Consider the following 12,301-nt stretch of genomic DNA (forward strand, 5'->3'; position numbering starts at 1 on the left):
GTAAAGCACATCATCTCTATGTTTTCAGAAAACAAAATGAAGCCTTCAAAGAAAAGAACACCTTCCCTTCAGTCAAACATGGAGGAGGTTCAGTGATGTTTTGGGGTTGCTGTGCTGCCTCTGGCACTGGGTGCCTTGAATGTGTGCATGTAATCATGAAATCAGGAGATTACCAAGGCATTTTGGAGCACAATGTTCAACCCAATGTCAGAAAGCTGGGTGTCCGTCGAAGGTCATGGGTCTTGCAGGAGGACAATGACCCCAAACACACTTCAAAAAGCACCCAGGAATGGTTCAAGACAAAATGCTGGACTGTTCTGAAGTGGCCAGCAATGAGTCCAGATCTAAATCCCATTGAATACCTGTGGGAAGATCTGAAAACAGCAGTTGGGAGAAGGAACCCTTCAAATCTGGGAGACTGGAGAAGTTTGCACAAGAAGAGTGGGCCAAACTGCCAGTAGAGATGTGGAGGAAGCTCATTCATAGCTGGAGGAAGCGCTTGACTGCAGTTATTTTGTCCAAAGTTTGTGCAACCAAATATTAATTCTCGAGTGGCAATAATTTTGTCAATGCCATTTCTTTTTATTTTCTGATTTAAAATGATATATTAAGTTCTCAATCAAAAACAAAGGTTCTGTAATATTAACAGTGAAATAAAGAATTGTGGAGAACAATTACTTTTGTCAATTTCAGCTTATTTTTCGAGAAAATTGTGAGTTATTTGAAAAAACTGCAAGGGTGCCAATATTTTTGGCCACGACTGTATTATTGGGGGTGGGGGAGGGATGTACATGGATGTACACAGAACCTGGGAGGGATGTACATTGTACATATTACATTCACAAAATAGCGAAAATTTGGGTTCTTTTCTTCCGATATACTATGGTGGGAGAGCATGTTACCACGCAACAGAAGCCTGTGGTATTTGTGGTAAAGATGAAGAAAAGGAGGGAGGTTAAGTGCAAGGGTTGGGAGGTTATTAGGTGGGGGAGAATGTAAGGGCAATTCCTTCATGGAGTACAAGGAGAGGGAGAGGGCCAGGTATGAGCAACTTAGCAAGAAGCGGAAGGTTTGGAGAAGGAGTGGAAGTACAGAAATGCATTTAGGGTTGTGTGGAAGGATATCAGGGAAGGGTGCCTTGTCTAGGGATAGAAACCAAGAATGGTGGACAGCGGAAGTAGTGAAAGCAGTTGGTAGGATAAAGGAGGTTTGGAAGAGGATAAAGAAGGTCAAGGATAGAGGAAGGTAGCCGGATGTGGGGTTGCTACACCTGTATGGGCAGAAGAATAAAGCAGCAAGGAGACCAGTGAATAAGGTGAGGAATGATATGGAAGATGAGGTATCCAAAAAGTGAAGAGGTGTGTTTAAAAAGGGTAGGGGAATGACAGATGGTATGTTCGTGCTGAGATAGCTGGTGGAGAAGAGGTTGGAAGTGCAAGGTGAAATGACATTGGGATTTGTGGATCTGGAGAAGGCCTACGACACTGTCCCAAGAGAGATGGTGATGGTGACACTAAGATGCATGCAAGTGCCGGAAGCAGAAGTTACGTTGGTGGAAGGGATAAACAAGAGAATAAAGGAAAGAGTTTTGGTTGGTGCTGGAATGTCGGAGGAGTTAAATGTGAACATCAGTTTGAGGCAGGAAAACGCTCTCAGCCCACTAATCATGTTGATTATGGTGATGGAGCAGGTAAGCAGGAAGGGAAACATGGAAGGTATTCTGGGGGGGGGGATATTGCATGCAGGCGATCTGGCTGTTATGGTGGAGAGTGGGCGGGAGATGCATGAAGTACTGGTGGAGCGGAAGAAGGCATTTGAGAAACATGGACTGACGATGAGCATGGAGAGGACAGGGGTGATGTTGGTTGGGCAGCAGAGACAATAAATGAATATCAGGTTAGAGGGGAAGGAGATGAGACAAGGAAATAGGTTTGAGTATCTGGGAGGGGGGGGGGGGGGGGAGGGAACGGAACAGTGACAGGGGATGGTAAGAAAGAGGCAGAGGTGCGGAGGAGGATTCAGGTGTGTGCGATTGTGTGGAGGGTGGAGGGAGTAATGGAGTAATGAAAGATATCAAGGAAATTGAAAGGAAAGGTTTTGGTGTCGTGTGTAATGCCAGCCTATCTTTACAGTCTGGAGACGGTGGCACTGACAGAGAGACAAGAGGCTGCACGTTTGCGAGAAAAACTGGGTCAGGAGGATTGCGGTGGTGAAGAGGGTGGATAGAAGGAGAATGGATGAGCTGAGGGGGGAGAATGGTGTGCAGATGATGTTGATGGGGAGATTGGTGAAATTCCGGCCGAGATGGGTTGGACACGGTGCGGATGGGGGAAGAGAGAATGGCAAAGAATGGTTGAGGAGCAAGTAGAAGGAAAAGAGGTAGACCACGGTGAGATGTGAGGATTGTGTGAAGAGGGATATCAGTAAAGTGGGGGGGGGGGGGGGGGGGGGTTGGAGGGTGGAGAGAGTTGGCTGAGGACAGAGGGAAGTGGAGGAGTTTTGTGGTCAAGGGAGAGCAGAAGCTTTGTGCCATTTGACCAAAGATTTTTTTTAAATGGTATGTGTTGCTACCTTGCTTGGCATTCAGCATTTAAAAGGATAAGGCATCCATGGAGAGAAGGAAATGTTCTGCTGAGTGTGGTAAGAAAAGCAGCGCCATTGGGACGTGGAGTCTCCACTTCCCCACAACATCTGCAATCCCACGCTGCTCCTTCCGCTTCCACCACCAGTCACTCTCTCTCTCCTGGGAGCCTCCTGGAGACTGCAACCTGGGAGGAGATTTCCGAGAGGTGTCAGAAGCTTTGGAATAGGAGCCGTGGCATCAACGCCAAGGGCCTACTTCCATCGCTACCAGGGGTGCCCCAAGGATTTCTCCACTCCGTTTGCGATTGTGTGAGGTGAGACCTTTCACTTCCATGCCATATAATTATGGTCCTTTAATGAGGGCCATCTGCATCACGGTCAAGGCCACCATGCGAAGATCATCTGGTGCCCCTGGAAAGTGGTCGGACTTGACCATGTATGGTACGTGCGTGGGGCGGTGCGAAGAAGGCGACCGGAAAACACACTCGGCATCAGCAGTTGCCAAGGCTGCACTCAGGTGGTACCCATGGTACCCTGGGAAATGCTGGCACTTCCCCCAAGCTCAGCAGCTGTGTTTGTCTCATCAGTATGTCCCTGTGTGTGAGATGTGTGAGTGGCAGCTCCATTACGAGCCCTTAGACCTTGTAATGATTTTTTTTTTTATCAACACAAGTGGCCTCCACTATGTCATAAATGGTGAGCTCATTGTTCAATTTTTTCAGAGGTCTAAAAGAAGCCAAGTCTGGAAAGGTCAAAACAGGCTCACTAATGCCACAACCTCATTCAATAGAATCCATTTGGTTGCAAGTCGACTCATGCCCTGATTACATCAGGAAGAGACTCGAGGCAAAATGAAAAGCTGGTGAGTCAAGGAAAAATAAACTAGAGTCAAAACAGGTTTCCGAGGTATACAGGATCACACCTTACAAAGTTCCTGCCTCAGATTGGACAATTGTTTGAACTACTGCAGACAGCATGGCTGAACATAAAAAAAGAAATTCAGCGTCTGGAGGAAAAAAAAAATGCAGAATGCTGCAGAAATACTTTCAACCATCGCATGTCATCGATCAAAAAGGTGTAATGATCGGTATGGAGACACATGAACGTGTGCAGGTGCTTCCCCTCCAGAATTCAACTCAACTCAGAATCTTATCCCCCAAACGTGAATGTACGCTCCTTTACTTGGGAGAAGGTTTTACAGAATCTTGTACAACTGCTTAAACTTAACAAGTTATTTACTTCAACAAGAAATTTAAAACTTTCATTGGGAAGAAAATGTGCAGTTGACTTTATTAGACGCAGTTAATGTTGTGTTCAAGTTGTAAGAAACATGCGGATTCCATGTATGATGGGTGGAATTTGTTTTCGCAAAATAAATGCGAAAATCGCTGAATGGGAAACACAACAGCACAATCAATGACGTTTGGTTTTTGTTTATATCAAGAAAAACAAAGTACAGCATCTCAGGGAGGGGCACACCGACCTAGGCGTGCAACGGCGACCTTGGCATATCGGCATTGACAAATTGTTCAAATGGCAGCTTTCTACAAGCCATCTTTTTATTTCAGGACAGAGCTCGAAGCTCATGGAAAAGCTGAATATGGTGAGAGGCAAACACGCCGACAATAGAGACGAGTGGAACAGGCATACATGGGAAAGGGACATACAGAGAGGTAGAGGGGGATGGAAAGAGAGGGAGAGAGGGTGAGGGCGAGAGGATGGGAGAAAGAGGGAATGGGAGAGAAAGGAAGAGAGGGAGGGAGAGAGAGAGGGAGAGAGAGTGGGAAGGAGAGAGAGTGGGAGAGAAGGAGAACAAGGGAGAGAGAGGGACAGTATAAAGGACAACAAACAACAGGCACAAATAACTAATGTAATGTGTTAGATAGGGTGGTGTAAAAGCCACTACATCAACGGCGGTAAATTCCGATTTTTTTTTACAACTTTTAAAATCTTTATTTTATTTAAATTTAATTATATAATTGAACACTGTAGAACATAAATCGCCTTTTTGGCACTTTCAAAACCCTTCAGCTTAGCAGTGCTTGGACGCATTAAACAAGGTGGATTATAAGGGTGATGTATAAGACTGCTTCAATCGTGCTAAACTTCTGGAATTTCTTTTTAACGACCGTTAAAATCATTACATTCCGTCATTTCATCTCGATTTATCAAAGAGATGAACTTTTAAAATTGGTCATGATGTCCGGATGTCTTCCGGTCTATCCGTCCATCCAGTCGTTAACTTTTTGATATTTTTGCTACTCCTCCCTTATCACCCGGTTGATTGTTCTGAAACTTGACACATGGATACAGGACAGTCGCACGCACAATCGCTCAGGCTTCAAGTTTTTGATTTCGGATCAGGGGGGAGGGGGGGCTCCCAGGGCAGGTCCCCCCAAATCAGCAGAGTTCTGAAGTACAACCTCAAGAGATGACCGTCAGGGGGGAGGGGGGGCTCCCAGGGCAGGTCCCCCCAAATCAGCAGAGTTCTGAAGTACAACCTCAAGAGATGACCGTCAGGGGGGAGGGGGGGCTCCCAGGGCAGGTCCCCCCAAATCAGCAGAGTTCTGAAGTACAACCTCAAGAGATGACCGTCAGGGGGGAGGGGGGGCTCCCAGGGCAGGTCCCCCCAAATCAGCAGAGTTCTGAAGTACAACCTCAAGAGATGACCGTCAGCCCACTCGGGGCTATTTTATAAATTGAAGTGTAAGCTGGAACACTGCATGTGGTAACGTGTTCTATGAACTCTCAAGATTCAGTCTGTTTTATGCCCCTCCTCCTCTTCACTCTGTTTGTAACACTCCTCTCACTTCGATTGTCATCCTTTCTGCATCACTCTCCCTTCCTTCGCACTAATTTCCATACCTCCTCCTCCTTCCCTTGCATTGCCTCTCTTTGGAACAACCTCCCCAGAAGTGTGTTCCCGTCTTCCATCAACTTGCAACAATTCAAGTCATGAATGAATCCTGTAAATGTCATTTAGTTATTACATTTTCCCGTCTTCTTTCATTGCCTTTTCATCCAGGGTAGGGTCGGGTAGGGTTTGGTAGGGTCGAGCCAAAAACCTGTGGCTTTGGCTCCAACATACGGTACCCTGTGGTGTTCAAAAGATAAGAGGATAGGTAGGTGTCAGGTATTACCTTGAGACATACCAGGTCCCAAGGATAGTGCAAGAGATAGGGTGCCATTAAACACTCGACATTACATGACAGCCTGCATGAAGATCCACCAGCCAGTTACAGAGAGGACCTCGGATCCATTGACAGAAAGGTTAGTGATCAGGGCTGGATGCCAGATGGTGTAAATTGCAGAGATGTCCAGTAAGACTGCTCTGACCTCTCGGCTCCCACTGACATCCATTCATTGCCGATTTCTTGGAGCATGTGTGGAGTGGATTGGAGTGTTGCGGACAGAAGCCAAATTGATAATCTGAGATTAAAGAGTTAGAGTAGCGATAGATCTGGAGATCTGCTGAGATTATTGACTCCATTACCTTGATGATTATGGAAGGAAAGATTACGAGCTTGTAATTCACATCGTCTGTGTTAACACCCTTTTTATGGATAAGAATGACAATCCATAGTCCATTGAGGGAAGATGACCCTCCAAAAATAAAAAAGGAAACATGCCGGTGACAAAGAGAAAAGCCTGTGAGAAATGAACATTGAACAAGACACAGATAACAAGAACAGCGCTCGGATACAGATAACTACACAGAGAAACTACTCCCCAACGAATAGAGTCGACGACAACACTGATGACACCTGCAACCACTGCAGGCCACTCCACACCCAATACAACACACCATGGAAGACTGTGTGGTGCTGGCGTCACCTAGACAAGAGCACAACATCTTGGATGTGAGGGATATCTGGGTCGCTCCTGTGAGGTACATCAGCTATTTCTGTTAAAGCTGGTCAGTTCAACCAGAAATGACTGGGGCAAAACAACAACAACAACAACAACAACAACAACAACCGCACTCGGCAGAGAGCATCCCTCCGCCAGGCTGTACATTTTACCTTTTGAATCCCACTGATAGGTCGGATCTTCATCCAGACCTTAACCAAAATATAATTGGCTTGTTCTTGTCACTTACCCAACTCATACACCAACTTTTTTCCGGATAAGTCCACGATGTTTTGACATATCGTGCGATATGTCGTTTTTGGCCCTATCTCTCAATGGAGAAGAATGACTTAAAAAATTCTCCGATCCGGATCTTCACCAAAATCGAATCAATTAGTGTTTTTTTTGGGTGCAAAAAAGCATTACACATGCACAGACAAGGCTCCATGTACATTTTTTTTTTAATATCAACGGACATGATCCGAAATAAACGTTTTATCGCCAAAATCCAGCACTGCTCACCAAGATGGCACAACCTCTCATACATGTATCTTAAATCCAAACCTCTCATATACAGTACATGCATTCGACGCATTTCATCACCCATGGAGCATTACCCAATGAGCTGATAGATCAGACAGATTACAGAACATAGCGCCTGGCTCTGTAATTCGCAAAAGTTAAAAATTGCAACACTCCCAGTAGACACCAAAAACTCTCTTGTTCATCAAAAGTTGCTGAGGAACTTTCTCTTGTTCATAAAAAGTTGCTGAGGAACCTTCTCTTATTCATCAAAAGTTGCTGAGGAACTTTCTCTTGTTAGTCCACTACCGGTGTACACCGGAGGGGACTATACTATAGGTTTGCACTCCGTCCCTCCGTCTGTCAGTCTGTCCGCCCGTCACGCAAAGAACAGTTTTCCGGACTTTTTTTTCTTCTAAACTCTCAACGCTAATGATTTCAAACTTGGTACATGGTTTCCTCATGATAAGTTACAGATCAAGTTCGAACTTCACGACGTTTCGATCATTTTTGACAAAGTTATGGCACTTTGAACTTTGGTAATTTCCCCAACAGTTTTCCGGACGACAGACTGCTGGTCGGGGACATGTATTGCAGCGCAATACTCAGAATGCTTGTTCATCAAAAGTTGCTGAGGAACTTTCTCTTGTTCATCAAAAGTTGCTGAGTAACTTTACCTTGTTCATCAATAGTTGCTGAGTAACTTTACCTTGTTCATCAAAAGTTGCTGAGTAACTTTATCTTGTTCATCAAAACTTGCTGAGGAACTTTCTCTTGTTCATCAAAAGTTGCTGAGTAACTTTATCTTGTTCATCAAAAGTTGCTGAGTAACTTTCCCTTGTTCATCAAAAGATGCTGAGTAGCTTTATCTTGTTCATAAAAAGTTGCTGAAGAACTTTCTCTTGTAGATCAAAGGTTGCTGAGGAACTTTATCTTGTTCATCAAAAGTTTCTGAGGAACTTTCTCTTGTTCATCAAAAGTTGCTGAGTAACTTTCTCTTGTTCATCAAAAGTTGCTGAGTAACTTTTCCTTGTTCATCAAAAGTTGGTGAGTAGCTTTATCTTGTTCATCAAAAGTTGCTGAAGAACTTTCTCTTGTACATCAAAAGTTTCTGAGTAACTTTCCCTTGTTCATCAAAAGTTGGTGAATTGCTTTATCTTGTTCATCAAAAGTTGCTGAAGAACTTTCTCTTGAACGTCAAAAGTTGCTGAGGAACTTCATCTTGTTCATCAAAAGTTTCTGAAGAACTTTCTCTTGTACATCAAAAGTTGCTGAGTAACTTTCCCTTGTTCATCAAAAGTTGCTGAGGAGTTTTCCCTTGTTCGTCAAAAGTTGCTGAGTAACTTTCCCTTGTTCATCAAAAGTTGCTGAGTAGCTTTATCTTGTTCATCAAAAGTTGCTGAGTAGCTTTATCTTGTTCATCAAAAGTTGCTGAGTAACTTTATCTTGTTCATCACAAGTTGCTGAAGAACTTTCTCTTGTACATCAAAAGTTTCTGAGTAACTTTCCCTTGTTCATCAAAAGTTGCTGAGTAGCTTTATCTTGTTCATCAAAAGTTGCTGAGGAACTTCATCTTGTTCATCAAAAGTTGCTGAGTAACTTTCCCTTGTTCATCAAAAGTTGGTGAGTAGCTTTATCTTGTACATCAAAAGTTACTGAGGAACTTTATCTTGTTCATCAAAAGTTGCTGAAGAAGTTTCTCTTGTACATCAAAAGTTGCTGAGTAACTTTCCCTTGTTCATCAAAAGTTGCTGAGGAGCTTTCCCTTGTTCGTCAAAAATTGCTGAGTAACTTTCCCTTGTTCATCAAAAGTTGCTGAGTAGCTTTATCTTGTTCATAAAAAGTTGCTGAGTAACTTTCCCTTGTACATCAAAAGTTGCTGAGTAGCTTTATCTTGTTCATAAAAAGTTGCTGAAGAACTTTCTCTTGTACATCAAAAGTTGCTGAGGAACTTTATCTTGTTCATCAAAGTTTCTGAGGAACTTTCTCTTGTTCATCAAAAGTTGCTGAGTAACTTTCTCTTGTTCATCAAAAGTTGCTGAGTAACTTTCCCTTGTTCATCAAAAGTTGGTGAGTAGCTTTATCTCGTTCATCAAAAGTTGCTGAACAACTTTCTCTTGTACATCAAAAGTTGCTGAGGAACTTTATCTTGTTCATCAAAAGTTGCTGAGGAGCTTTCCCTTGTTCATCAAAAGTTGCTGAGTAACTTTCCCTTGTTCATCAAAAGTTGCTGAGTAGCTTTATCTTGTTCATCAAAAGTTGCTGAATAACTTTCTCTTGTACATCAAAAGTTGCTGAGTAGCTTTCCCTTGTTTATCAAAAGTTGCTGAGGAACTTAATCTTGTTCATCAAAAGTTGCTGAGTAACTTTCCCTTGTTCATCAAAAGTTGGTGAGTAACTTTAACTTTAAGTAACTTCCTCTTGTTCATCAAAAGTTGCTGTGGAACTTTCTCTTGTTCATCAAAAGTTGCTGATAACTTTCCCTTGTTCATCAAAATTTGCTGAGGAACTTTCTCTTCATCCAAAGTTGCTGAGGAAGTTTCCCTTCATCAAAAGTTGCTGAGGAACTTTCCCTTGTTCATCAAAAGTTGCTGAGGAACTTTCTCTTGTTCATCAAAAGTTGCTGATAACTTTCCCTTGTTCACCAAAAGTTGCTGAGGAACTTTCTCTTCATCAAAAGTTGCTGAGAAAGTTTCCCTTGTTCATCAAAAGTTGCTGAGGAACTTTATCTTGTTCATCAAAAGTTGCTGAGGAACGTTATCTTGTTCATCAAAAGCTGCTGAGGAACTTTTTCTTGCTCATCAAAAGTTGCTGAGTAACTTTCTCTTGCTCATCAAAAGTTGTTGAGTAACTTTCTCTTGCTCATCAAAAGTTGCTGAGTAACTTTCTCTTGCTCATGAAAAGTTGCTGAGTAACTTTCTCTTGCTCATGAAAAGTTGCTGAGTAACTTTCTCTTGCTCATGAAAAGTTGCTGAGTAACTTTCTCTTGCTCATGAAAAGTTGCTGAGTAACTTTCTCTTGCTCATGAAAAGTTGCTGAGTAACTTTCTCTTGCTCATCAAAAGTTGCTGAGTAACTTTATCTTGCTCATCAAAAGTTGCTGAGTAACTTTCTCTTGCTCATCAAAAGTTGCTGAGTAACTTTCTCTTGCTCATCAAAAGTTGCTGAGTAACTTTCTCTTGCTCATCAAAAGTTGCTGAGTAACTTTCTCTTGCTCATCAAAAGTTGCTGAGTAACTTTCTCTTGCTCATGAAAAGTTGCTGAGTAACTTTCTCTTGCTCATCAAAAGTTGCTGAGTAACTTTCTCTTGCTCATCAAAAGTTGCTGAGGAACTTTTTCTTGCTCATCAAAAGTTGCTGAGTAACTTTCTCTTGCTCATCAAAAGTTGCTGAGTAACTTTCTCTTGCTCATCAAAAGTTGCTGAGTAACTTTCTCTTGCTCATCAAAAGTTGCTGAGGAACTTTTTCTTGTTCATCAAAAGTTGCTGAGTAACTTTCTCTTGCTCATCAAAAGTTGCTGAGTAACTTTCTCTTGCTCATCAAAAGTTGCTGACTGTAACACGGATGTGTGCAGGCATTTGCCACATGGATTTGATAACAATATAGCAATCCCACATAAAATATTTGATGTTTTGTAGAAACAAAAAGAATGGCGTAAAAATATTTTTCCCCTATTTCAAGCGATGTCAAAGTATCAAGTACCGTGAGATGAAGAGTCACCACCGCATCTTGACTCACACAGTCCTTTAGACAGGTTGCCAAATCTCCGAAACGTGGCTGTTCCACATACATATTCAGGTCACGGTCATTAAAGGTCATTAGGTAAGACAGTAGTTCTCACATGAGGAGTAGCAACGTGTGCAGGTACTCAGTAAGTGAACTGTAAAAGGTGCAGAGATAATGGGATTTGCATGCAGAAAATAAAGCACAAACATGGGGTTGGGGATACGACACAGGCGTGATGGGTCAAATGACCTTCTTGTCAAAGTTAACTCCTTTATCGGTTGAAGAGGTGTTAGGCAGGAAGTCATCAGCAAGGTGTACTAGGTGTATGAAAGATTAATTATTTATTTTATTTGGGTTGGCAGGTATACCACTACCAGACGTGCTTGTCTACCAATATCCTTGGAATGAACGAGAGTACAACGATGCCCACCAATGTCTTTGTCCTCCATGTAAATCGATGTACCCTCCATGACATGAGCCTTAGACTGTCAGTAATAACCCAATGAACCGCATGGCGATGACCGATGATAAAAGGTCCATTCGATCCGGGGTTCATTAACAAGTAACAGGGCGGTTTGATGGTCGCGTCTCCGGACCAGGTAAACACCGAAGCCAATTTAGATCACCTTTTTGAGCGGGACGGACCGGGACCAGGAGTCCGAGGCACAGGGACATCAGCAGCCGAGAGAGGGACCGGCCAGAGGACGAGGAGCGGCCCATCGCCCGCAGAACGATGCGCTCGCCTCCACCTTCTCCTCGTTGTCCCTGACCCTGTCCCTGTCCGAGGCGTGTCTTTCGCTCTTCGTGTCCGCTCTCGAACACCCGCTTCGCCTTCAACAAGGATCGACAGACAGTGTCTCGGAAGATCCACTCTGCGGCGAAAGCAACTCTGGAGTTTACTCGATATTTTACTACGTCACCTCAGCTGGGCGGAGCTTATTCCTCCTTCCACGCCCCTCTTAATATTGCTCTTCTTCTTCTTCCATTCCCTTTTCTATTCCCCGAGCTGTTGGTGCTCGTGATCCGTGGACACGTCACCTGACCACCACCGGTCCATCTATTGTCCTCCTCTCTCGGTAACACGTGGTCTCCGTCGTAATCCAACGACAATTACCAGTAGCTTTGCCTCGTGTTATCAAATTGCTCTTTCGTCTTTGTCTGGTCTTAAATCAATGCGCAATTGTATAAACATCTATACCATGTGTATTCAACACAAAACGTCTACCATGTAATCTACATTCGAGACAATAAACGTCTACCACGTGCAACATTGCTATCTATATATGGTCTTCGTCGACCTTACGAAAGCGTTTGATTGGGTCAGTAGAGAAGAACTGTGGTATTGAAGGAACTGCGCTCCAACGCGAGTCGAAAGAATTGACGCGACCAAAGACGGAATTCGTCCGAGTTGCTTTATTGAAACAAAACAGCTCAGGTATTCTGACAAACCCGTTTATCGGGCAGCAATATATATACACATTTATGTCGGGAAGTTTGCCCGGCAAAAGCTATACCGGGCATGCCCGGGTGTCAAGGGCGAGCTTTGGAAAGGCGAGTCTGGACCTGCCCGGGCGTGTTTGGCTGCGGCCTGGCAAGTCGAGGCTGGGCGTGCCCGGGCGCTCT

The 12,301-nt window shown here is 43.7% G+C and overlaps 1 protein-coding gene across 1 annotated transcript in view; it reads right to left on the bottom strand.

Moving 5' to 3' along the window:
• Positions 1-11,595, bottom strand: part of PLXDC2 (plexin domain containing 2) — a 51,120-nt gene extending 39,525 nt beyond the window's left edge. Inside the window, exon 1 of the mRNA XM_068119659.2 lies at positions 11,305-11,595. Within this exon, the coding sequence (XP_067975760.2) occupies positions 11,305-11,398 (94 nt within the window). The 5' untranslated portion in view covers positions 11,399-11,595. The remainder of the gene's footprint in view (positions 1-11,304) is intronic.
• Between the last annotated feature and the right edge of the window lie 706 nt (positions 11,596-12,301).

This window comes from Myxine glutinosa, chromosome 6 (genome assembly GCF_964187855.1).
Source record: "Myxine glutinosa chromosome 6, kmMyxGlut1.1, whole genome shotgun sequence".
In the NCBI taxonomy this organism is placed as follows: Eukaryota; Metazoa; Chordata; class Myxini; order Myxiniformes; family Myxinidae; genus Myxine; species Myxine glutinosa.